This window comes from Salvelinus alpinus, chromosome 13 (assembly GCF_045679555.1).
Source record: "Salvelinus alpinus chromosome 13, SLU_Salpinus.1, whole genome shotgun sequence".
Taxonomy (NCBI): Eukaryota; Metazoa; Chordata; class Actinopteri; order Salmoniformes; family Salmonidae; genus Salvelinus; species Salvelinus alpinus.
Window position 1 is genome coordinate 2,328,080 of NC_092098.1, and position 27,670 is coordinate 2,355,749.

Consider the following 27,670-nt stretch of genomic DNA (forward strand, 5'->3'; position numbering starts at 1 on the left):
ATGATCCCTTATTGATGTCACTTGTTAAATCCACTTCGATCAGTGTAGATGAAGGGGAGGAGACAGGTTAAAGAAGGATTTTTAAGCCTTGAGACAATTGTGACCGACCGTCTCGATTCGATCTTATGTACTAACATTTGAAATTGTGTTTTTTACATTGGATAAAAGTAAAGACTCTGAGCTAGAAAATGGTATAGCATACAGTCGTGGACAAACGTTTTGAGAATGACACAAATATTAATTTCCACAAAGTTTGCTGCTTCAGTGTCTTTAGATATTTTTGTCAGATGTTACTATGGAATACTGAAGTATAATTTCAAGCATTTCATCAGTGTCAAAGGCGTTTATTGACAATTACATGAAGTTGATGCAAATAATCAATATTTGCAGTGTTGACCCTTCTTTTTCAAGACCTCTGCAATCCGCCCTGGCATGCTGTCAATTAACTTCTGGGCCACATCCTGACTGATGGCAGCCCATTCTTGCATAATCAATGCTTGGAGTTTGTCAGAATTTGTGGGTTTTTGTTTGTCCACCCGCCTCTTGAGGATTGACCACAAGTTCTCAATGGGATTAAGGTCTGGGGAGTCTCCTGTTCATGGATCCAAAATATTGATGTTTTTTGCCTTATGGCAAGGTGCTCCATCATGCTGGAAAAGGCATTGTTCGTCACCAAACTGTTCCTGGATGGTTGGGAGAAGTTGCTCTCAGAGGATGTGTTGGTACCATTCTTTATTCATGGCTGTGTTTTTAGGCAAAATTGTGAGTGAGCCCACTCCCTTGGCTGAGAAGCAACCCCACACATGAATGGTCTCAGGATGCTTTACTGTTGGCATGACACAGGACTGATGGTAGCGCTCACCTTGTCTTTTCCGGACAAGCTTTTTTCCGGATGCTCCAAACAATCAGAAAGGGGATTCATCAGAGAAAATGACTTCACCCCAGTCCTCAGCAGTCCAATCCCTGTACCTTTTGCAGAATATCAGTCTGTCCCTGATGTTTTTCCTGAAGAGAAGTGGCTTCTTTGCTGTCCTTCTTGACTCCAGGCCATCCTCCAAAAGTCTTCGCCTCACTGTGCGTGCAGATGTACTCACACCTGCCTGCTGCCATTCCTGAGCAAGCTCTGTACTGGTGGTGCCCCGATCCCACAGCTGAATCAACTTTAGGTTGATTGGTGCTTGCTGGACTTTCTGGTCCTGGTGCTTGCTGGACTTTCTTGGGCGCCCTGAAGCCTTCTTCACAACAATTGAACCGCTCTCCTTGAAGTTCGTAATGATCCGATAAATGGTTGATTTAGGTGCAATCTTACTGGCAGCAATATCCTTGCCTGTGAAGCCCTTTTTGTGCAAAGCAATGATGACGGCACGTGTTTCCTTGCAGGTAACCATGATTGACAGAGGAAGAACAATGATTCCAAGCACCACCGTCCTTTTGAAGCTTCCAGTCTGTTATTCGAACTCAATCAGCATGACAGAGTGATCTCCAGCCTTGTCCTCGTCAACATTCACACCTGTGTTAATGAGAGACTCCCTTACATGATGTCAGCTGGTCCTTTTGTGGCAGGGCTGAAATGCAGTGGAAATGTTTTTTTGTGTATTCAGTTCATTTGCATGGCAAAGAGGGACTTTGCAATTAATTGGAATTCATCTGATCACTCTTCATAACATTCTGGAGTATATGCAAATTGCCATCATACAAACTGAGGCAGCAGACTTTGTGAAAATTAATATTTGTGTCATTCTCAAAACTTTTGGCCACGGCTATACACTACATTTGAGGAACAATGGGAAAGTAATTCTGCTTTGAAAGTTGATAAACTTGTAACCCCACTTTTGAGAAAATGGACCTTGAATGTTTTGGTACACCTACTGGAGAGCTCTTCTTTGTCTAAACCCATTCAGCATTGTTTACACCCTCTTAAGCCTTAGCCCCACCCTTCTCATTAAGGATTCACATGTGAGGCCTTGTGCTAAACAGTGAGTATGGTAGTGAGTGTACTAAACAACCAAAGATTTCAAGACTATAATATATCTATCGACATGTCTGTATACACATTAGCACATTAGAGGCTGCTGCCCTATATACATATACTTGAAATCACCTGCCACTTAATAATAGAACACTAGTCACTTTAATAATGTTTACATATTTTGCATTTCTAATCTCATATGTATATCCTGCATTCTATACTATTCTACTGTATCTTAGTCTATGCCGCTCTGACATTGCTCATCCAAATATTTCTATATTCTTAATTCTGTTTCTTTACTTTAGATTGTGTGTATTATTAGATATTACTTGTTAGATATTACTGCACTGTTGGAGCTAGAAACACAAGCATTTTGCTACACCCGCAATAACATCTGCTAAACACCTGTATGTGACAAATATGATTTGATTACAGTTGTCGCAGTGACATCATAAACATTCTATTGCTGTCGACATCAAACTTGTCGAGAAAGTAGCTATGAACACAAAAGCGACAGGCTGCATGACATCAGCAGCCTGGTAGTTCAAAATAGCATAACTGGTGTATTTTAACACCAATAAACCCATCCATTTAAAAATGAATTTAGTATATGTCAATCTAGCAAACCAGGCAACTAAAAGCAACTTTCTCAACAATTATTTGGTTAGTTTCTAGCTTATTAGTTCAAATAATGACCATATCATTTAGCTGACAACGTCTTAAATTTTCCACATTTTTATTAATTATTACAGAAAAATAAACTCACAACAAGCATTATTTACAAGTTAATGGCGAGCTAATTACAGAAAATCACTTACGGTTGTGAATGTGACGAAATAAAAACAGGGCCTTCAACTGGAGAATTTAAGAACTTGGACACCGTCTTTTATTTAGACATGTAGCTAGCTAGCTAAACAATGAAACATAATCCCAACTCCTAACGTTACTACCCTGCATGAATCTAACAAGGTTCCTTGTTAGCTAGCTAGCTAACATTAGACTATATCTAGCAATGCAAATGGATTTGAGATATGAATAATATTACTACACAGATCATACACGTAACGTTAGCTTGCGAGCCAGCCAGCTAATGTTAGCTAGCTAGCTAACGGTACGCTTTAACTTGCAATGAATTCGACTTTGTGACCAAATTAGAAATGTATAACATCTGAAAATGTAGCTAGCTAGACTCTCTTACCCGTATACTATATATATATTTCTGTACAGCACTTTGAGAAATCAGCTGATGTAAGAAGGGCTTTATAAATAAATTTGATTTGATACATGGATGAACGCTGCTCCCTCTCTGTCACAGATGCCATGGTTGCCCTTAGTTTGAAGATGTAATCCGGAGACAGGTGTTTTATACAACAGCCTTATGTGTTCTCTTTTCCACTCTCTCCGCATTTGCAATCAAACGCCTGAATTTTCTCCATCTCCTTAGCTATCATATTCTGCTTCCACCGATTTCGTGATATATATATTTTTTAAAGAATGACCTACACATACTGAGTCCTATGTTATAGAAGGAAGCGTGCTGCATGGCAGACCAATCCAAACTCATCACTCTGCATGTCCAGCCCATCCATTATCTCAGCCAATCATGGCTAGCAGGAAGGTTCATATAGCTTTTTCCATGGCTAAACCATCTAGGCTCGTGACTTAACCATTTTATTTGTATTTACAGATGGCATGCCAGTTTGTTATTAAGGTACATGAACGTTCACATGTTCCGGAAGGCATTCCTGCTAAAAAAATGAAAATGTGTTAAAATGCCTCTCCTGTGAAAGAAAAAGTGACCCACGACATAAGCCTAGTTTCCTGAAACGAGTCACAATTCAGACATGGATTGTGTACAGTGCATTCGGAAAGTATTAAGACACCTTCCCTTTTTCACATTTTGTTACGTTACAGCCTTATTGCTCCAGAGCGCTCACGACCTTATTTCCAACATCAATCTACACACAATACCCCACAATGACAAAGTGAAAACGGGTTTTTAGGAATAAAAAACTTAAATATCACATTTACATAAGTATTCAGACCCTTTACTCAGTACTTTGTTGAAGCACCTTAGGCAGCAATTACAGCATCGAGTCTTCTTGGGTATGACGCTACAAAGCTTGGCACACCTGTATTTGGCGAGTTTCTCCCATTCTTCTCTGCAGATCCTCTCAAGCTCTGTCAGGTTGGATGGGGAGCGTTGCTGCACAGCTATTTTCAGGTCTCTCCAGAGATGTTCGATCAGGTTCAAGTCCGGGCTCTGGCTGGGCCACTCAAGAACATTCAGAGACTTGTCCCGAAGCCACTCCTGCATTGTCTTGGCTGTGTGATCTAAAAACCTGTTTTTGCTTTGTCATTATGGGGTACTGTGTAGATTGATGAGGGTAAAAAACGATTTAATCCATTTTAGAATAAGGCTGTAACATAACAAAATGTGGAAAAAGTTAAGGGGTCTGAATTCTTTCCGAATGCACTGTATGTGTGCCATTCAGAGGGTAAATGGGCAAGACAAAAGATGTAAGAGCCTTTGAACGGAGTATGGTTGTAGGTGCCAGGCGCACCGGTTTGTGTCAAGAACTGCAATGTTGCTGGGTTTTTCATGCTCAACAGATTCCTGTGTGTATCAAAAATGGTCCACCACCCAATGGACATCCAGCCAACTTGACACAACTGTGGGTGGCATTGGAGTCAACATGGGCCAGCATCCCTGTGGAACGCTTTTGATTCTTTGTAGAGTCCATGCCCCAACTAATTGAGGCTGTTATGAGGGCTAAAGGGCATGCAACTCAGTATTAGAAAGGTGTTCCTGTCACGATCGTCGTTAGGTGAAAGAGAGGACCAAGGCGCAGCGTGATATAAATACATCTTCTTTTTAATAGAAGAAGAAACAAACACTAATACAAACTAGACAAAACAACTGTGAAGCTATCAAACGAAAGTGCAGACACACGCAACTAACGTCAAGACATAGACAATTACCCACAACCTACCTAATGCCTATGGCTGCCTAAAATATGGCTCCCAATCAGAGACAACGATAGACAGCTGTCTCTAATTGAGAACCAATCCAGGCAACCATAGACTTACATAAACACCTACACTGAACACAACCCCATGAACTCGACTAAACCCCCTAGACAATACAAACACCCTAGACTAGACAAAAACACACAAACATCCCCCATGTCACACCCTGACCTAACTAAAATAATAAAGAAAACAAAGATAACTAAGGCCAGGGCGTGACAGTTCCTAATGTTTTGTACACTCAGTCTATTTACATTAGCATAAATTATATAAAATGTTCTCATCTTAGCGAAGCCTAATGAAGACAATATACAGTTGTGAATGCTACACTATTTTTGTGGAAATGTATTCTTTGTCTTAACTGAGTTCACTGCATGCTTGAAACGATGCCTATGAAACTGACATCTGTGTCTCTTTGCCAGTGTTTGAGGTTCCATTCTGTAAGGAGAACAGTAGCAAGGCTCAGGGTCATGGCAGGGTGGACTTTAACGTGACGGTGTGCACTGCCCCGGCCATCGGCCCTCCAGACCTGGCCACTGAGGACTACAGGACCCTGAGTTCTATCTACGGCTGCCCTCTGCCCCCCAACCAGATACACACCGTCATCAACTCCTATAGCAACTCCATACGTAAGAGACATGACCCATATAACACAGATTTTTTTTTTTACACATTTTCGTGATATCCAATTGGTAGTTTTACGACCTTGTCTCATCGCTGCAACTCCCCAACGGGCTCGAAGGTCGAGACATGCGTCCTCCGAAACATGACCCACCACTCCACGCTGCTTCTTAACACACTGCTCGCTTAACCCACAAGTCAGCCGTACCAATGTGTCGGAGGAAACACTGATCAATTGACGACCGAAGTCAGCTTGCAGGCGCCCGACCCGCCACGAGTTGCTGGAGCGCGATGAGCCAAGGAAGCCCCCCGGCCAAACCCTCCCCTAACCCGGATGGCGCCTGGCCTATTGTGCGGCGCCCTATGAGGCTTCTGGTCACGGCCGGCTGTGACACAGCCTGGGTTCCACTGCGATGCAGTGCCTTAGACCGGTGCGCCACTAACATTGTTTTTTTAAAGCTATAGTCACAGTCACTCTGTTACTCTTCACCACTCTATTGCTGTTCACTAGTCTCCCTGTTAGCCTTACCAGTAACTGTCGTCAGACCCATATTCCACTTGTATCTGCAAAGAAGTGGTTGTGATTGATCCTTCTGATTGTGCTGGATATTTGTTTCTGGGTGTGTTTTTTTATGAGAAATGAGGGACACTGGACTTCTTTTTTTCCTACTTCAATCTAGAGTACCTTCAGGCCAACAACCATGAGTCTCTCAGGGTACAGGCGCTACATGACCTGGGAAACCTGCACTATTATAATGGAAACAGAAGGTAAGATATGACTGTACTCATAATGTACAGTACTATTTGTATTGTGTTTATTTTGTATGTTTACATGACTATATACAAAACTGTTGAATATCAACAAAAAAATCTGATTCTGTGTGATTCCTTGTAACCCAAGGGCAGCTCATTCCTACTGGAGCAAGGCAGTGGACTGTGCCCTGCAGAGCTCTGGGGTGCTAGACTCATGGGACGGGGTGTCGTGGGGTACAAGTTCCCTCCAACACCAACCCACCCTGAAGCAGGCTGGAGTCTGGGGCTGTCTGCAGGGAGCTTTACTGACCGCTAAGATCGCACAGTGAGTCTCTGAGTAAAGTCTGTACCAACTTTAGTAGCTCAAATCAATCAAATCAAATGTATTTATATAGCTTAGATCAGCTGATATCTCAAAGTGCTGTACAGGAACCCAGCCTAAAACCCCAAACAGCAAGCAATGCAGGTGTAGAAGCACGGTGGCTAGGAAAAACTCCCTAGGAAGGCCAAAACCTAGGAAGAAACCTAGAGAGGAACCAGGCCAGATTATAACAGAACATGTCCAAGATGTTCATAAATGACCAGCATGGTCAAATAATAATCATCACAGTAGTTGTCGAGGGTGCAACAGGTCAGCACCTCTACCGCTCCTGCTGTCTCTAGAGAGTTGAAAACATCTGGGACAGGTAGCACGTCCGGTGAACAGGTCAGGGTTCCATAGCCACAGGCAAAACAGTTGAAACTGGAGCAGCAGCACGACAAGGTGGACTGGGTACAGCAAGGAGTCATCATGCCAGGTAGTCCTGAGGCATGGTCCTAGGGCTCAGGTCCTCCGAGAGAGAGAAACAAAGAAAGAGAGAATTAGAGAGAGCATACTTAAATTCACACAGGACACCGGATAAGACAGGAGAAATACTCCAGATATAACAGACTGTGACGTAGAATTTGGTTCTTTAATGCACTCACGCATCTGGAGGAAACCAGGCACCGCACATCACCTGGCCAATACGGTGAAGCATGGTGGTGGCAGCATCATGCTGTTGGGATGTTTTTCAGCGGCAGGGACTGGGAGACTAGTCCGGATCGAGGGAAAGATGAACGGAGCAAAGTACAGAGAGATCCTTGATGAAACCTGCTCCAAAACGCTCAGGACCTCAGACTGGGGTGAAGGTTCACCTTCCAACAGGACAACGACCCTAAGCACACAGCCAAGACAACGCAGGAGTGGCTTCGGGACAAGTCTCAATGTCCTTGAGTGGCCCGGACTTGAACCCGATCTAACTCTCTCTGGAGAGACCTGAAAATAGCTGTGCAGCAAATCTCCCCATCCAACCTGACAGAGCCTGAGAGGATCTGCAGAGAATGGGAGAAACTCCCCAAATGCAGGTGTACCAAGTAGAGGACGGCCGATTAATCGGAATGGCCGATTAATTAGGGCCGATTTCAAGTTTTCATAACAATCGGTAATCTGTATTTTGGATACCGATTGTGGCCGATTACATTGCACTCCACGAGGAGACAGGCTGACTACCTGTTACGCGAGTGCAGCAAGAAGCCAAGGTAAGTTGCTAGCTAGCATTAAACCTATCTAATAAAAAACAATCAATCTTAACATAATCACTAGTTAACTACACATGGTTGATGATATTACCAGTTTATCTAGCTTGTCCTGCGTTGCATATAATCGAAGCGGTGCCTGTTAATTTCTCATTGAATCACAGCCTACTTCGCCAAATGTGATTTAACAAGCATATTCGTGAAAAAAGCACTGTCGTTGCACCAATGTGTACCTAACCATAAACATCAACGCCTTTCTTAAAATCAAGGAACAGACTAATCCGCTCCTTATGATTCCCCTGCGTCATCATCTCCAGAGGAATCGTGGCTTCCCTGACCAGCCCTGACCCTAACGGTCGACTATCTAAGGAGTGCACGGGGAAGGGGGGGTCTACCTTGACTAACGGAATCCTCAACCTCTGGGCGAGTCCGCGATCTATAAAATTCCCCGCTGCGCCTGAATCGACTAGCGCCTTATGCTGGAGAGAGGGGAAAAACCTCAGAAAACAGATTAACAAAAACATGTGACCAACAGGAAGCTCTGGGAGAGTGTGGTGCTGACTCACCTGGGGTGACCGAGGAGAGTTCTGCCTGCCCTCTCGACTCCCAGATGGACTCCTCCAGCACCGACCGGAAGTGTGCCCTCTCCGGCCACACTGGGTACAGGAGGAGCCTCCTCCTCCGGTCTCCCTAGACGCAGCCCCTCCTAGCTCCATAGGAATGGGAGCGGGGGGGGGCAGGAGGTGGAACTGACAGGACCCTTTCAGAACGTCCGCGAGCAGCCAGCAGATGGTCTAGCCGGATAGACATGTCAATCAGCTCATCCAAGCTGAGCGTAGTGTCCCGACAAGCCAGCTCCCATCGGACGTCCTCTCTCAGGCTACACCTGTAATGGTCTATCAGGGCCCTGTCGTTCCACCCTGCTCCAGCGGCCAAAGTTCGGAAGTCCAATGCAAAATCCTGCGCGCTTCTCGTCCCCTGCCGGAGATGGAACAACCTCTCACCCGCTGCTCGGCCATCCGGGGGATGATCGAACACAGCCCGGAAACGGCGGGTGAACTCCAGGTAGTGACCCCTCGCTGAGTCGGGCCCGTTCCAGACGGCGTTGGCCCACTTCAGGGCCCTACCCGTCAGGCAGAAGACGAGGACACTCACGCTCTCCTCGTCCGAGGGAGCAGGTCGAATGGTGGCCAGGTAGAGATCGAGTTGTAGCAGAAATCCCTGGCACCCTGCCGCTGCTCCATCGTACTCCCTCGGAGGCGTGATGCGCAGGGCGCTGGCACCGGATCCTGCTGGAGGAGATGGTAGAGTTGCTGGTGGGAGGGTAGGTGGGGTAGTAGGGAGACCACTCCTCTCCCAACGGTCCATCATCTCCATCATCTGATCCATTGCTGATCCAATGCGATGGAGGATGGACGTATGATGAAGGACTCTCTCCTCCATCGTGGGGAGAGGGGTGGTCGCTGCTCCTGCTGACTCCATCTGGGGGTGCGGGCTTCTGTAACGGCGGGTGAGTGAAATGAGTGAGGAGTCAAATGCAGAGAGCGAAATGAACGGTAAAATGCTTTAATGTCCTCCAAAAACGTAACAGGTCCAAACATGGGTGAATGCCCAGAACACTGGCGCTAAACAAACCCCAAACCTTGTTACAAACACTGGACAGCGAAAAACCCAAAACAAGACACGATACATCACCAAACGTAACAACAAATAAGCCCGCACAAACACTAGCGGGCAAAACGAACCTAAATAGCACCCATCCCAAAACCCCAACAAGGAACAGGTGAAAACAATTAGACAGACATAAACGAAAAGGAAAAAGGGATTGGTGGCAGCTAGTAGACCGGCGACGACGACCGCCGAGCGCCACCAGAACAGGAAGGGGAGCCACCTTCGGTGGTATTCGTGACAGCAAGGAACTTAAACGTTAACTTTTTTACATGGCACATATTGCACTTTTACTTTCTTCTCCAACACTTTGTTTTTGCATTATTTAAACCAAATTGAACATGTTTCATTATTTATTTGAGGCTAAATTGATTTTATTGATGTATTATATTAAGTTAAAATAAAAGTGTTAATTCAGTATTGTTGTAATTGTCATTATTACAAATAAAAAAATATAAATCGGCCGATTAATCTGTATTTTTATTGGTCCTCCAATAATCGGTATCGGCGTTGAAAAATCATAATCGGTCGACCTCTAGAACCAAGCTTGTAGCGTCATACCCAAGAAGACTCGAGGCTGTCATCGCTGCCAAGTGTGCTTCAACAAAGCACTGAGTAAAGGGTCTGAATACTTGTGGTATTTCAGTTATTACATTATATATTTTTTTTTAATAAACTGTTTTCTTTGTCATAATGTGGCATTGTGTGTAGATTGATGAGGGGAGAAAAACTATTTTAATTTATTTTAGAATGAGGCTGTAATGTAACAAAATGTGGAAAAAGTCAAGTCTGAATACTTTCCGAATGCACTGTATGTTCACTGAAATAATAAATAATCCGTTGATCAATACAGTCACTTTCACAAATGTATTGTAGTGATGTCACTGACCTCATTGTGTTTTGACCAACAGGTATGCCTTGACCTCTAATATCAGTCAGCGCACAAAATTCTGCCTCCTATCTGCCCAGCTTTTCAAGGTATTGTCCGTGTTTGACATGTTGTGTTTGTACTAGCACATCTTGTTCATCTAATAAACTTGGTCAATACCATGATTAGTTGAATTAGATTAGTGCTTGGCTGGAACAAACACCTGCTCACCCTGTATGTCTCCTGGACCAGGTTAATCATGTCCTGTATGTGTCTCTTCCACCAGTGTCTCCTGCGGGCCTCCCTGCCCCACCCTCAGAGTGACCTGCAGTACTCATCCTACACTGTAGGAGAGGAGCTGGTTCCTGGTCTGGACCTGTTCTCTGAACCTGACCGAGGACACCTGGGAACCACTGTGTCCAGCCTGGCCTTCCTCTGCCACTGGCTCTACACCTCAGGACACCATCTCACAGTACATACGCAGACTGCGTCTGAAATGGCGCCATATTCCCTATTTAGTGCACTACTTTTTTGGTCAAAGTCCGATCAGGCATGACTGGCAATGTATTCTTCTTTTTCATTTTGAATTAACCAAGCATCTGACCAGGGAGTTTAGTAGGCGTCTCAAGAAAGTTAGCTATTGGTTTCAATGCCTCTGTGTTCTGCTGTTACAGGCCCTGCCTATGCTTGCTCTCTACCTGCATTTTGTGGGGACTGTTTGCCGAGACCCACACCTCACCATTAAAGGAAGGATACTGAAGGTTGGTATGAATATCTCAGTTACATGTGATTCCACTGTATGTACAGTGTATGTGTGTGTGTGCCCATTAGGATATGTGTATTTTTACTGTGTGCAGGTGAAGGTGCTGACAGAGCTGGGGCAGTACTGTCAGGCCATGAAGGAGACGTCCCAGATGACTCAGGGAGAGGAGATCCCACTGCCCCACGGATGTTACAGCGGCATAGAGAAACATGCGGTACTACTGACACACACACACACACACATTCTCACACAGTTAATACAGCATATTCTTTGAACAGAATTTGTATATGATTGATTTTATTGATCTGCAGACAATCAGAAAGTTCTTCACCAACAAGTCTCTCATGGACTCTGCAAACATACAGGTATTTAAGGTTGTAATAACACTTAAAAAACAGTATGTTTTGTAACAGTTTTCATTGTATGGCTCTAACAGCGTGTGTGACTGTATCTGTGTCCTGTACTGTGTGTGACTGTATCTGTGTCCTGTACTGTGTGTGACCTTAGTGTATCTAATGGTAGTGAGTATATCTGATGGTAGTGTGTAGTGTAGTAATATCCTGTTAAAACCTCCTAGAGTCAATGTCCGTGCCCCCTGTGGAAATCTAATTAGCATCATTTAACAAATCCCCATAAAAATATGTTAGTTTAAGCTAGAGATATCCGCCAATGTTGCACATCCGCATCTGCGCTGAAAGGTGACAGAGTTAGTGCGGTGTTTGTCGGTAATTGTCTTCGGTCTTCTCACATAATTGTCTGTAGCTTCCGAATGGTTTGGCCTACAAAACAATGACCCTTATTGGACGATGAGTCTCTCACAATGGTGTTTTCCGTTTTGCTCGTCGACCCTCACAAGCGTCGTGGGACTCGTCTGAAGTCGGTACAGCAAATCTGCACACTTCTGTGTGTAGCGTCACAACAGTTTGGGCTGCACACTAAGATGACCGTTCTGTGGAAAAGGAGACTCTCAGGAACAGGTACATGTCAGTTGTTCTGCTCTAGGATGCCCACAGGCCTCACAAGACTCGTCTGAAGGTCCCCAGTACCAGTTGAAAAAATGTATGACAGTATACAGTGCATTCGGAAAGTATTCAGACCCTTTGACTTTTTCCACATTTTGTTACTGGGGTGAAGGTTAATCTTCCAACTGGACAACGACCCTGAGCAGACAGCCAAGACAACATATGAGTGGCTTCGGGACAAGTCTCTGAATATCTTTAAGTGGCCCAGCCAGAGCCCGGACTTGAACCCGATCGAACATCTCTGGAGAGAACTGAAAACAGTCGCCGTCCAACCTGACAGAGCCTGAGAGGATCTGCAGAGAAGAATGGTAGAAACTTCCCAATTACAGGTGTACCAAGCATGTAGCGTCATACCCAAGAAGACTAGAGGCTGTAACCGATGTCAAAGGTGCTTCAACAAAGTACTGAGTAAAGGGTCTGAATACTTATGGAAATGTCTTTTTTTATTTATTTTTTATTATAAATTTGCAAAACATTCTATAAACCTGTTTTTGCTTTGTCATGGGGTATTGTGTAAAGATTGATGAGAAAAAACAACAATTTAATCAATTTTAGAAGAAGGCTGTAACGCAACAAAATGTGGAAAAAGTCAAGGGCTCTGAATACTTTCCGAATACACTGTATATGGAGACTGTTTAGTGCCAAAAATAAGGAGTTAAATACATGTAGGGGGGGAAAAAACTGTCTCCTGATCTTTCTTATATCGCTCAGATATAGTTCAGACACTTCAGAACAATCTTACTTAGATTTTTTTGGGGGGGACTATCTGTTGTTCCATATAGTGAATATGTTATTCAATGTGTTTGTATGGGCTAATAGCAGTAAGGCACTTCTTTTTTTTAATCAAATACATTTTGCATATATTTTTTTTATACTTCAAGGAGTCTTCAAATTCTAAATCAAATAGCTAAATGATCCTTGGTATGACCTTCTTAAAACAGTTCCATATTGCTTAGTAGGAGTCCCCCAGTTAGACAGGGTTTAGACTGTTATGGGTTCACACATGTATTAGAAGCACTATGGTTTAATTCAGTTTGATGTTGAGTCTGTTGTTTTTGCATGGCAAACACTTGTGTTTTTATTTTATGTGCGAATTTCAAAGAGATACTACAGGGCATGTTGGTTGAATTCTGTAATGTACTGTCCACTTAATTATTTTTCTCTCCTGTGTCAAGGATACTAGGAGTGGTGGGTAGGAGTCAGGCGCAGAGAGCAGAGGGTTCAGTGATTTGTAGATTTATTTCTCCGGCACAAAACAGTCACGCCAAATACAGGGCGCAAAAACACCGAACAGCCCAAACACAGGGCAAACGACCTGGAGAACAATAAAAACACATCCACAACCGACAGAGAACACAAACAATCCCGCACAAACCTAAGCGGGCCTAACAGGCTTAAATAGACCAAAAATCAAGAAACAAAAAGGAACAGGTGCAACTAATAAGACTAAACTAAGAGAAAAGGAAAAAGGGATCGGTGGCGGCTAGTAGACTGGCGACAACGACCGCCGAGCACCGCCCGAACAGGCAGGGGAGCCACGGTGGGAGTCGTGACAGTACCCCCCCCGACGCGCGGCTCCCGCAGAGCGCCGCCACCATCCTTGAGGGCGACCCGGGTGGAGGCGGTGGAAGTCCCTCAGAAGTGAAGGGTCCAAAATGTCCCCAACCGGTACCTAGCACCTCTCCTCCGGACCGTACCCCTCCCAGTCCACAAGGTACTGTAGGCCCCTCACCCGGCGTCTCGAGTCCAGAATAGCAGGGAACCCCTCGATGTCCAGAGGGGGCGGAGGGACCTCAGGCACCTCACCTTCTTGCAGGGGACCAGCCACCACCGGCCTGAGGGGAAACACATGAAACGAGGGGTTAATGCGATAGTAAGTTAGGAAGCTGTAACCTATAACACACCTCGTTTATCCTCCTCAGGACTTTAAATGGCCCAACACACTGCGGCCCCATCTTCCGGCAGGGCAGGCGGAGGGGCAGGTTTCGGGTCGAGAGCCAGACCCGGTCCCCCGGTGCGAACACTGGGGCCTCACTGTGGTGCTGGTCAGCGCTCTTCTTCTGCCGTCCACTAGCCTGTTTTAAAGATTCCTGGACGGCTCTCCAGGCGTCCTTCGAGCGCTGCACCCATTCCTCCACCGCAGGAGCCTCGGTCTGTCTCTGATGCCATGGAGCCAGGACCGGCTGGTAGCCCAACACACACTGGAATGGAGACATGTCAGTAGAGGAGTGTCAGTAAGGGAGTTCTGAGAGTGCTCCGCCCATGGGACATACCTCGCCCACTCACCAGGCCGGTCCCGGCAATACGACCGCAGAAACCTACCCACATCCTGGTTTACTCTCTCCACCTGCCCATTACTCTCGGGGTGGAAACCCGAGGTCAGGCTGACCGAGACCCCCAGCCGTTCCATGAACGCCCTCCAAACTCTGGACGTGAACTGGGGACCCCGATCAGAAACGATGTCCTCAGGCACCCCGTAGTGCCGGAAGACATGGGTAAACAGAGCCTCCGCAGTCTGCAGGGCCGTAGGGAGACCGGGCAACGGGATGAGACGGCAGGACTTAGAAAACCGATCCACAACGACCAGGATCGCGATACTTCCATGAGACGGGGGAAGGTCGGTGAGAAAGTCCACTGACAAGTGCGACCACGGCCGTTGTGGAACGGGGAGGCGCTGTAACTTCCCTCTAGGCAGGTGTCGAGCTCACACCGAGCAGGAGGAGACATAAAAACTCACGTCCTTAGCCAACATGGGCCACCAGTACCTCCCCCTAAGACTCCGCACTAACCTCTCGATGCCAGGATGACCCGAGGAGGGTAGTGTAAGGGCCCATCAAATCAACTTATCACGGACACCAAGCGGCACGTACTGAACCCCTGCTGGACACTGAGGGGGTGCAGGTTCCAACCGTGATGCCCACTCGATCTCCGCGTCCACCTCCCATACCACCGGTGCCATCAGACATGAAGCTGGGAGGATGGGAGTCGGCTCGATGGACCGCTCCTCGGTATCATAGAGGCGGGACAGCGCGTCGGCCTTCGTATTTCGAGCGCCAGGGAGGGGGAGTGGGAGCAGGAGTAACAATAACTAACATTCAAGACTATTTAGAATAGACCTAGCTTACTAGGTACAAAGGAGTGTTTTGTGTGTGTGTACAGTCGTGGCCAAAAGTTTTGAGAATGACACAAATTTTAATTTCCACAAAGTTTGCTGCTTCAGTGTCATTAGATATTTTTCTCAGATATTACTATGTAATACTGAAGTATAATTACAAGCATTTCATAAGTGTCAAAGGCTTTTATTGACAATTACATGAAGTTGCTGCAAAGAGTCAATATTTGCAATGTTGACCCTTCTTTTTCAAGACCTCTGCAATCCGCCCTGGCATGCTGTCAATTAACTTCTGGGCCACATCCTGACTAATGGCAGCCCATTCTTGCATAATCAATGCTTGGAGTTTGTCAGAATTTGTGTTGTTTTTTTTGTCCACCCGCCTCTTGAGGATTGACCACAAGTTCTCAATGGGATTAAGGTCTGGGGAGTTTCCTGGCCATGGACCCAAAATATTGATGTTTTGTTACCCGAGCCACTTAGTTATCACTTTTGCCTTATGGCAAGGTGCTCCATCGAAGCTGGAAAAGGCATTGTTCGTCACCAAACTGTTCCTGGATGGTTGGGAGAAGTTGCTCTCAGAGGATGTGTTGGTACCATTCTTTATTCATGGCTGTGTTCTTAGGCAAAATTGTGAGTGAGCCCACTCCCTTGGCTGAGAAGCAACCCCACACATGAATGGTCTCAGGATGCTTTACTGTTGGCATGACACAGGACTGATGGTAGCGCTCACCTTGTCTTCTCCGGACAAGCTTTTTCCGGATGCCCCAAACAATCGGAAAGAGAAAATGACTTCACCCCAGTCCTCAGCAGTCCAATCCCTGTACCTTTTGCAGAACATCAGTCTGTCCCTGATGTTTTTCCTGGAGAGAAGTGGCTTCTTTGCTGCCCTTCTTGACACCAGGCCATCCTCCAAAAGTCTTCGCCTCACTGTGCGTGCACTCACACCTGCCTGCTGCTATTCCTCAGCAAGCTCTTTACTGGTGGTGCCCCGATCCCGCATGGCTCTCATTTGGATCATAGGAGCCGCAACTCAGCCCCGGCGGGACCCGGCCCAATTTAACCCCTGATGATAGTGTATGTATCTGATTTTAGTGAGTATCTTATTGTAGTGTATGTATCTGATGGTAGTGTGTGTGTGTGTGTATCTGACTGTAGTGTATTCCCTGTCGAAGGCCATGCTGCCGAAACGCGTCGTAAAAAAAAAAAAAAACGTTGTTTCTATTGAACATGCCATACTAATAAAGGCATTTTAATTAATTATATGAAGAGTGCCTTGGTCATCCTTTCTTTTTGATGACTGTAGTGTATGTTTGATTGTGTGGGGGAATTATTGTAATCAAAAGGAAGGGACTCTTAGATTTCTTCAAAACCATCAAACTTTATTATTTAATTACTGCAGTAATGGAGCTGGTTTGGTAATCACCCCTGGAGGTGATCACTGAGAACTCAACCAGCTGGTTTGAGTCACAGCATTTTATATCACCCCTGGAGGTGATCACTGAGAACTCAACCAGCTGGTTTGAGTCACAGCATTTTATATCACCCGTGGAGGTGATCACTGAGAACTCAACCAGCTGGTTTGAGTCACAGCATTTTATGTCACCCCTGGAGGTGATCACTGAGAACTCAACCAGCTGGTTTGAGCCACAGAATTTTATAGTAAAGTCCATCCTCCTTCAGTCTACATGACACACAACAGATATATAGAATGGGTCACAAGGTTAAGATTTGTATGAAAGATACTTATAATTCACAGCAGGCAGTATCTTCTGTAAAAACAGTTATCTTTCATTGTACAGACCAGGTTCTGGCCCTGGAGTCATGTCTCCCTGGTACCATATAGAACAGAAACATTAACTCATGCTCTGGAATGCAGTATCACCCAAAGACATGGTAAATCTTCCAGAGGCCCATCCTCAGTAGAACACACACAGATGAGCGTTCTAACAACCCCTTGTTCTGTTGCATAAAACAACCATTTGATGCAATTACAGCATTATAACATAATCTTGCAATTTTGCTCTCACAATTGTTTATCTGTGTCCTATATTCAGGCCCTGGAGGACTTAGTGAACCGTCGTCTGGGCACAGAGGCCAGTGTTCTGTATGGCCCCAGACTGAGCAGGCGTCTCACCCTGGCCAGAGTACAGCTCATACTGGCCCTCAGCTCCACCATACACTCCCTGCCTGAACCTCAAGGTAACAATACAGTACTCTAACAGATGTTTTCTCCTCCAGATTTCTTTTTTTAACCTTCGTTTAAGCAGGGAGTACAGTATGCTAAGACCACAGTCTCTTGAAGATTAGCCCTGCATGAACACATCAATAAACAACAATTACATTATACATACAGTATCTATATACAGTGAACAGAAATATAATTGCAACAATTTCTAAGATTTTACTGAGTTACAGTTCGTATAAGGAAATCAGTCAATTGAAATTATTTCATTAGGCCCTAATCTATGGATTTCACATGACTGGGAATACAGATATGCAACTGTTGGTCACAGATACCGTTAAAAAAACTAAGTAGGGGCGTGGATTAGAAAACCAGTTAGTATCTGATGTGACCACCATTTTCCTCATGCAGCGTGACACATCTCCTTTGCATAGAGTTGATCAGGCTGTTGATTGTGGCCTGTGGAATGTTTGTCCCACTCCTCTTCAATGGCTGTGTGAATTTGCTGGATATTGGCGGGAACTGGAACACGCTGTCGTACACATCGATCCAGAGCATCCCAAACATGCTCAATGGGTGATATGTCTGGTGTGTATGCAGGCCAGGGAAGAACTGAGACATTTTCAGCTTCCAGGAATTGTGTACAGATCCTTGCGACATGGGGCCATGCTGAAACATGAAGTGAGGGCGGCAGATGAATGACACGACCATGGGCATCAGGATCTCATCACGGTATCTCTGTGCATTCAAATTGCCATCGATAAAATGCAATTGTGTTCGTTGTCCGTAGCTTATGCCTGCCAATACCATAACCCCACCGCCACCATAGGGCACTCTTTTCACAAAGTTAACATCAGCAAACTGCTCGACACACAACGCCATACCCGCTATCTGCCCGATACAGTTGAAAATGAGATTATTCTGTGAAGAGCACACTTCTCCAGTGTGCCAGTGGCCATCAAAGGTGAGCATTTGCCCATTTAAGTCGATTATGAAGCCAAACTGCAGTCAGGTCAAGACTCTGGTGAGGACAATGAGTACGCAGCTGAGACAGTTTCTGACAGTTTGTGCAGAAATTCTTCGGTTGTGCAATCCCACAGTTTCATCAGCTGTCCGGGTGGCTGGTCTCAGATGATCCCGCAGGTGAAGAAGCCGGATGAGGAGGTCCTGGGCTGGCGTGGTTACACGTGGTCTGTGGTTGTGAGGCCGGTTGGACGAACAGCCAAATTCTCTAAAACAATGTTGGAGATGGCTTTTGGTAGAGAAATTAACATTCAATTCTCTGGCAACAGATCTGGTGGACATTCCTGCAGTCAGCATGCCAATTGCACGCTACCTCAAAACTTGAGACATCTGTTACATTGTTGTGTGCACATTTTAGTGTGGCCTTTTATTGTTCCCAGCACAAGGTGCACCTTTGTAATGATCATGCTGTTTAATCAGCTTCTTGATATGCCACACCTGTCAGGTGGATTATCTTGACAAAGGAGAAATACTCACTAACAGGGATGAAACAAATTTGTGCGCAAAACTTGAGAAATTAGCTTTTTGTTTGGGTGGAAAATTTCAACACTTTACATGTTGAGTTTATATTTTTTTTCAGTGTATATACAAATAATTTACACAATACAATACTGATAAATCAAGAGTTCAGAAAATCAATCCACTTAATTCTGTCATCAGTATATTTTCATCAGAATGAACTTGTGGACATTTTCCCCCCTAATGTTTGTTTGTGTCTATCTTGTTCACATCCCACTGCTAGTCAGGGACATGAAGGAGATTCAAGACTTTTGACTAACACTTGTGAACAGCTATGGCAGGGGGATGCACAGTAGGAGTGTATAATATTGTTTGTTGATATTCTCCAGATATCTCAGATGGGGCGGTGCGTTGCAGTGTTGTGAGGAGGACATCCAGTACCCCTGGTATCCCTAACTCTCCCCCCGGAGAGAGGGATAGTGACAGTGACAAATCACAAGGTGGCTCCCCCACCAGGAAGACCAGGGAGCCCAAAGGACTGCACCTTGACCCCCAGAAAGACAAGCTCACCCTCAGCAAATTAAAGGTGTGTGTCTCTCTGTAGAGTGTACATTAGGTGAGATAGAAAGTCATTAGGTGACATTTGTTTAGCACTTTCACCTTTTTGTATTCTTCCGGGGATGGATTAATTGAAGTATATATTTGCCGCTCGGCATTCTTGGATTTTTCCTTTTCATAGTTTGAGAACCTTTTGCACTCTACATTACGTGACACCCACCAAAACATGCACTAGTCATGTTTTTTAAAGTCATTTTTAAATGTTTTACTCTTAAGAATTGCATATCTGATTGATTCAGCCTGAAGTCACTGTGGAAAAGAGCATCTGTTAAAATGCTGAAATGTAACTTACATTTTCTGTCTGTGTGGAGACCCTGTGTCTACCTCCAACCCTAACCTCTCTCCTCTCCTGTAGGCGTTACTGCTGAGAGAGGTGTGTCGTCTCCTGAGCCCCCAGCTGCAGCTCTGTCTTTCCTCTCAGCTCCACTCTGACCCTGAGGAACTGGAGCTGGCTATAGACACCTACCTGCTACTGTCTAACCTCTACCTGCAGCAAGGCAAAACCGCTTACAGGTGAAGTAAATGACTGTATCCTGTGTATAAATGTGTTTGTATTCATCCATACATTCCTCCATCCATCCACCCATCTATCAAAATTCTGTCTGTTTATTCTTTGCAGTGCTGACATGGCAGTGTCTGCTATGAGTCTGCTCCAGAACTCTCCCATCACTCTGAGGGGAAGCCCCTCCCCTGTCCACAGACCCCTCTCCTCCTCCCTCAGAAGACAGTCCAGACCTAAGAGTGAACAGGTACCTACAATCACCTCGTAATTACCTCTCTTAACTGTACCATAAAATGCTTTTTGCATAGCTAGAGTTTTCAGAATTGTCTTTTGACCAACAAAAAGAAAGTGATTTTATTTTGTTTTTATGTCATGACTCAAAAGGAACCATTTGGGAAATTTGGTTCCTTATATTCCCCCTGCCACTCAGACCCAGCCAAGACCTAGAGGTAGCTGTGTGTGTGTGTGTGTGTGTGTGTGTGTGTGTGTGTGTGTGTGTGTGTGTGTGTGTGTGTGTGTGTGTGTGTGTGTGTGTGTGTGTGTGTGTGTGTGTGTGTGTGTGTGTGTGTGTGTGTGTGTGTGTGTGTGTGTGTGTGTGTGTGTGAATACCCTCCTCAGGGCAGTATGAGGGAGGCAGAGCACCATGCCCCCAGTCCACAGACAGGTGACTGTCCCCAGGCAGTAGAGGCCAGAGAGAGGATGGAACGGTCTCTGTGGCTCCGCTGTAGACTGGCTGTGGTACGCAGTCTGGTCGCACACATCCCTGGCACTGCCATCTACCCAGGTACTTGTGTGTATGTGTTGATATTAACGCTTGTCCTCTTACCCAGGGCAAGTAAAAAAAGAAAAAAAAAGAAAAAAAAGAAAAAAAATGGTGGACAAGCAGATTATAGATTTAAATTGTCCAAATGGACAAGGGGAAAAAATCATGCAAAAATCACAATATCAAATAATTAGAATACACCGATCAGAATTGGATCAAAGTGTTCTCCGGATGCGATGTGTTAATTATTGTGGGCATGCATTGACAGGCACAAGTGGTCTTTCAATCATGCAGTCGCGAGATTCGTTTTTGAGATCAAAGCCAGCTTAGCTGTGTGTGCACATTTGTTGATATTCATTGCTAGTTAGTGAGTTATTTGTCCAGTTATAGCACATTTGTGGTCAGCAATGACAATCCTGGAAAAGTCATGGTGTACATCACCTGCATATGTGCCAGTGGGTGTTGTCAGAGGAGAGAGAGAGCGAGCGACATTGTGCGGCAGGTAAAATGATGATATAGCCTAGCCAATTCAAAACATATTATTTATTACTGCATTATTTTACTTTGTGGGGAGTGCCTTTCTCAAGGCCACAACGGCAGGAGATACAATACATGGTACCAGGGACCAGCAGGCTTCCATTGTCAATACCAGTGATAATAATGAATGCTATTTTGTGAAGTGGTTTCTTGCATCATACAACACCTTTTTGGCCCATGGTGTTAGACCATTTTTGGGGGGGGGACAAGTGACTTGAGCTTTCAGGCAAGTAAAAAAATCAGTCCTACTTGTCCAAAGGACAAGTGGCTAAAAAAGTGAATGTCAAGCCCTGCACCTCATATCGACTTACACTCCAACTCTTTATTTTATTCTATTGTTGCTCTGTATGTGTATGGTACATTTTCACAGGAATACAATGCATTCGGAAATTATTCAGACCCCTTCACTTTTTCCCACATTTTGTTACATTACAGCTTTATTCTAAAATGGATTACATAATTTCTTCCCCTCATTAATCTACACACAATACCCCATAATGACAAAGCGAAAACAAATGTTTATATAAAAAATATAAAAAACATGTTTACGTAAGTATTCAGACCATTTGCTATGAGTCTCGAAATTGAGCTCAGGTGCATCCTGTTTCCATTGCTCATCCTTGAGATGTTTCTACAACTTGGAGTCCACTGTGGTAAATTCAATTGATTGGACATGCTTTGGAAAGGCACACACCTGTATATATAAGGTCCCACAGTTGACAGTGCATGTCAGACCAAAAACCAACCCATGAGGTCAAAGGAATTGTCCATAGAGCTCCGAGACAGGATTGTGTCGAGGCAAAGATCTGGGGAAGGGTACCAAAACATTTATGCAGCATTGAAGGTCCCCAAGAACACAGTGGCCTCCATCATTCTTAAATGGAAGAAGTTTGGAACCACCAAGACTCTTCGTAGAGCTGGCTGCCCAGCCAAACTGAGCAATCGGGAGAAGGGCCTTGGTCAGGGAGGTGACCAAGAACCCAAGTTCCTCTGTGGAGAACCAAAGCTGCAGCACTCTACCAATCAGGCATTATGGTAGAGTGGCCAGACGAATGTAAAAGGCACATGACAACACGCTTGGAGTTTGCCAAAAGGCCCCTAAAGGACTCAGACCATGAGAAACAATTTTCTCTGGTCTAATGAAACCAAGAGTGAACTCTTTGGCCTGAATGCCAAGCGTCACATCTGGAGGAAACCTGGCACCATCCCTACAGTGAAGCATGATGGTGCAGCGACGCTCCTCATCCAACCTGACAGAGCTTGAGAGGATCAACAGAGAAGAATGGGAGAAACTCCCCAAATACAGATGTGTCAAGCTTGTGGCGTTATACCCAAGAAGACTCGGGGCTGTAATCGCTACCAAATGTGCTTCAACAAAGCACTGAATAAAGGTTCTGAATACTTCAGTTTTGTATTTTTATAAATTTGTAAACATTTCTACAAACCAGTTTTTGCTTTGTCATTATGGGGTATTGTGTATAGGTTGATGAGGGGGAAAAAATGACGTAACAAAATTTGGGGAAAGTCTGGGGTCTGAAAACTTTCCGAATGCGCTGTATGTATCTTACAAAAGGCGGGACAGGTTACATTTAGGTATGTGCGTGTCTTACACTATCCTTTGTGTGTGTGTGTTGTGTTGTGTTGTGTGTGTGTGTGTGTGTGTGTGTGTACACGTACGTAGGTATGGACAGCAGTGTGGAGGCCACCAAGCTGTTGAAGGAGGGTCTACAGGAGGCTGAGGTGTGGGGAGACCCAGACACCAGAGCCCTGTTTCTCCTCCAAGGGGCTAGACTGGACACACACAGAGGACTGCCCCGCGAGAACAGCACCTCACTGCTACAGGTAGCTAACATACCACACACACGCGAGTACCTTACTGCTACAGGTCAGATACATATACACGCTCTCACATTACAATAGTGCTGTCACGATACCAGAATTGGACTAGGTAATACCAGGTTTAGTATCACAATACTCAATGCCAAAATGATACTCGATACCACAGCAAAAAAAGAGAGGATCATTTTTTGTTGTAGAAATATCCATATTTACAATGAGCATATTATTCAACTGTATGTACGATAGTTGAATTCCTTTGTCTATTCTTCTCCCGCTCTTTCTTCCACCCCCCTTTTATTGTCTAACAATCCGTCATATCGGGTTAGTCCAATAGGGACGTATCATTGTCTAACAAGCCGTCATATCGTGTTAGTCCAATAGGGACGTATCATTGTCTAACAAGCCGTCATATCGGGTTAGTCCAATAGGGACGTATCATTGTCTAACAAGCCGTCATATCGGGTTAGTCCAATAGGGACGTATCATTGTCTAACAAGCCGTCATATCGGGTTAGTCCAATAGGGACGTATCATTGTCTAACAAGTCGTCATATCGGGTTAGTCCAATAGGGACGTATCATTGTCTAACAAGCCGTCATATCGGGTTAGTCCAATAGGGAGGTATCATTGTCTAACAAGCCGTCATATCGGGTTAGTCCAATAGGGACGTATCATTGTCTAACAAGCCGTCATATCGGGTTAGTCCAATAGGGAGGTATCATTGTCTAACAAGCCGTCATATCGGGTTAGTCCAATAGGGACGTATCATTGTCTAACAAGCCGTCATATCGGGTTAGTCCAATAGGGACGTATCATTGTCTAACAAGCCGTCATATCGGGTTAGTCCAATAGGGACGTATCATTGTCTAACAAGCCGTCATATCGGGTTAGTCCAATAGGGACGTATCATTGCATTATGTTAACTGTCAATACTATACTATGTGTGTGTTTATGTATTTCTGTGTGATTATTTAGTTAGTTAGTAAATAAATAATTAAGCTAATTTGTGTATCGCTGATTCATCATGGAGACTAGGGTTTGTGCAGATTTATAGGATACTACGACTTTCAGAATGAGACTGATGAGGTAATAATGATCATTAATGGATGGAAGTCAACGACATTCAGAATGAGACTGATGAGGTAATAATGATAATTAATGGATGGAAGTCAACGACGTTCAGAATGAGACTGATGAGGTAATAATGATAATTAATGGATGGAAGTCAATGATGTTCAGAATGAGTCTGATGAGGTAAATCATAATTAATGGATGGACGTCAACAACATTCAGAATTAGACTGATGAGGTAAATCATAATTAATGGATGAAGTCAACAACGTTCAGAATGAGACTGAGGTAAATCATAATTAATGGATGGAAGTCAATGATGTTCAGAATGAGACTGATGACGTAATAATGATAATTAATGGATGGAAGTCAACAACGCTCAGAATGAGACTGATGACGTAATAAAATTAATTAATGGATGACAACAATATATTTATATCTGTAGAGTTAATTCGGGAAACGGTAACTAATTAAACAAACGTTTTCCGTGGTGCCCCAAGATTGTTTATGAGTTAATTGTTACATGAGTAATTTTATGTGGTATGTAGTTATTTGATACAATAATCGTCATCGCATTAATGGTACTAACGTCACGACACCATCCTCCTTGACAACATACCAACAGTTTGAGCTACCCAAAAGGTACCAATTGGATGGCTCTATCCATGACATTTCAAGCTAGCTTGTGGAGCAGGTTAGTTTTGAAGGATTGGTTCCCATTGAAGCTGAAAGGTACATTCTTAATTAACTCTGTTACGTTTGTATGTGATCATGTATTAGTATATGTCTGTCATTCCTCTCGTGAACTCATTAATGTCGACTCTATATAACGTTCGTCCTCCTCCTCGTCTGAGGAGGAGCAAGGATCGGACCAATATGCAGCGTGGTATGTATCCATATTTTATTTCTTTAAGCGACGTAATGAAGAACACTTAAACAAAATACAAAATAACAAAAACGACGTGAACAGACCTGAACTTGAGAACATAAAACATGAACAGGAAGGAACACACGAACGAACGAAACGAAACAGTACCGTGTGGCGAACAAACACAGACACAGCAACAATCACCCACAAACAAACAGTGAGAACAGCCTACCTTAATATGGTTCTCAGAGGAAACGTAAAACACCTGCCCCTGATTGAGAACCATATCAGGCTAGTTGACAATGAACCCAACATAGAAACACATAACATAGAATGCCCACCCAGCTCACGTCCTGACCAACTAAACAATACAGAACAAAGGAAATAAGGTCAGGAACGTGACACTCTATCTTACAACATGGTACTGTAATTGTACTCCTTAGTTTTGCATTCATCATTCTTCTGAGACGAGGTGGTGGTACTGGGGGGTTGTCCTCGGTCTCATTCATCTGAGGCAGGCCTCTCCAGAGGAACACTGAGGGGCGAGAGAGGGATAGATGGGAAGGAGAGAAAATTGACATGGTCTTATCTGTAAGGCATACCAGTATGGTTGGAAATGGGGTGCTTGTAGAGGCAAATAATACATTACTAAACCTAGAAATATATTGAGGAGCTGAGGGGACGATACTCCCGTGTACATGGAAAGGAAGCCATAGGTGGAGTTGACTCCGTACATCTCCTAGTTGAACATCTCACTGGCATCCCAGCCATTAGACTAACACCAGCCATTAGACTAACAAAGTTATACAAGGGAATGGGTATGTGTGTGTGTGTGTGTGTGTGTGTGTGTGTGTGTGTGTGTGTGTGTGTGTGTGTGTGTGTGTGTGTGTGTGTGTGTGTGTGTGTGTGTGTGTGTGTGTGTGTGTGTGTGTGTGTGTGTGTGTGTGTGTGTGTGTGTGTGTGTGTGTGTGTGTGTGTCACCAGAGTGGTATACTACTCAGGCTTTTATAAAGCTAGCCAGCTTCAGCTTCACATTCCAGGTCAGGCTTCATCCTTACTACAACAGTGGATATTGCTAGCTCGCCCGCCTGCCGCTAACTCTAGCAGCTAGTAACTGCGTGTGCATGTCGCACACGTCTAGCCGAATGCCAAACTTCATATTGAGAATGCTGAAACTGTCACGCCCTGATCTGTTTCACCTGTTACTGTGATTGTCTTCACCCCCTCCAAGTGTCGCTTATTTTCCCTCAGTGTATTTATCCCTGTGTTTCCTGTCTCTCTGTGCCAGTTTTATTCTTGTATGTTAGTCAAGTCAACCAGCGTGCTTTTCCCATTCTCCTTTTGCTATTCTTTTTTTGATAGCCTTCCCGGTTTTGACCCCTGCCTGACACTGGACTACTTTTCCGCCTGCCTGATCATCCTGCCTGCCCTGACCTTGATTCTGCCTGCCCTTTGGTACCTTTTGGTTTTGACCCTTTTGCCTGTCCACGACCATTCTCTTGCTTTACGCTAATGGATTAATAATTATTGTTATCATTTGTAACCACCTGGCTTTTTACCTGGCTGACTGGGGTGTCGGCGGTGGAAATCGGCGATGAGGGCCGGTTCCAAAATGTCTTTAGCAGGGACCCAGAACCTCTATTCCGGGCCAGAACCCTCTCGGTCAACCAGGTACTGGAAACCCCTGCCCCGTGGTCGAACCTTCAGGAGGTGTCTCACCGTATACACTGCCTGGCCACTGATAAGGGGGGAAGGGATGGGCTTGGAGACAGAATACAAAGGACAGTGAGACACAGGCTTAATCCTAGACACATGGAAGGTAGGGTGAATACGGAGATTACGGGGTAACACAAGAAGGACAGCAGTGGAAAATGACCAATGAACCGGGGAGACAGCTTGCGGGACTCTACCCGAAGGGGCAGATCCCGAGTGGAAAGCCATACCCTCTGCCCAATGCGGTAGCGGGGAGCTGGGGTCCAGCGATGATCCGCTTGTCGACGATACCTGGAGTTGGTCTTGAGAATAGCCTCTTCTCCAGGTACGTCAACAGTGGCGGACAAACATCTGGGCCAAGGGTACGCTGACCTCCTGCTCAGGGAAGAGTGGAGGCTGATACTTCATGGAGCACTCGAAAGGGCAGAGTCCCCTGGCAGAACTGGGAAGAGTGTTCCGGGCATACTCCACCCAGACCAGTTGACGGCTCCAGGTAGTGGGGTTGGTTGAGATCAGGCACCTTAAGGTGGTCTCCAGGTCTTGGTTGGCTCGCTCCGACTGACCATTAGTTTGGGGATGGAATCCGGATGACAGGCTGGCCGACGACCCAATAAGGGTGCAGAATTCCTTCCAGAACTGAGACGAGAACCCCGATTGTAGACCATGTCTACCGGGAGTCCATGGATCCGGAAGACAGGCTGCACCATAAGCTGGGCCGTCTCCTTGGCAGA

General features: G+C 45.0%; 1 protein-coding gene across 4 annotated transcripts in view; it reads left to right on the forward strand.

The window, feature by feature from the left end:
- cfap54 (cilia and flagella associated protein 54) overlaps positions 1-27,670 on the forward strand; it is a 126,647-nt gene that overhangs the window by 75,938 nt on the left and 23,039 nt on the right. For all 4 annotated transcript variants that reach the window (XR_011667397.1, XM_071337433.1, XM_071337435.1 and 1 more), the window contains 14 exons: positions 5,422-5,628; positions 6,301-6,388; positions 6,522-6,698; positions 10,510-10,576; positions 10,753-10,938; positions 11,141-11,227; positions 11,324-11,443; positions 11,541-11,594; positions 17,421-17,565; positions 19,420-19,616; positions 20,004-20,161; positions 20,268-20,397; positions 20,769-20,934; positions 23,132-23,292. Coding sequence is in view for 3 of the 4 variants with exons in the window: in XM_071337433.1 (XP_071193534.1) it covers positions 5,422-5,628; positions 6,301-6,388; positions 6,522-6,698; positions 10,510-10,576; positions 10,753-10,938; positions 11,141-11,227; positions 11,324-11,443; positions 11,541-11,594; positions 17,421-17,565; positions 19,420-19,616; positions 20,004-20,161; positions 20,268-20,397; positions 20,769-20,934; positions 23,132-23,292 (1,943 nt within the window). In the remaining variant the exon portion in view is untranslated. The remainder of the gene's footprint in view (positions 1-5,421; positions 5,629-6,300; positions 6,389-6,521; positions 6,699-10,509; positions 10,577-10,752; positions 10,939-11,140; positions 11,228-11,323; positions 11,444-11,540; positions 11,595-17,420; positions 17,566-19,419; positions 19,617-20,003; positions 20,162-20,267; positions 20,398-20,768; positions 20,935-23,131; positions 23,293-27,670) is intronic.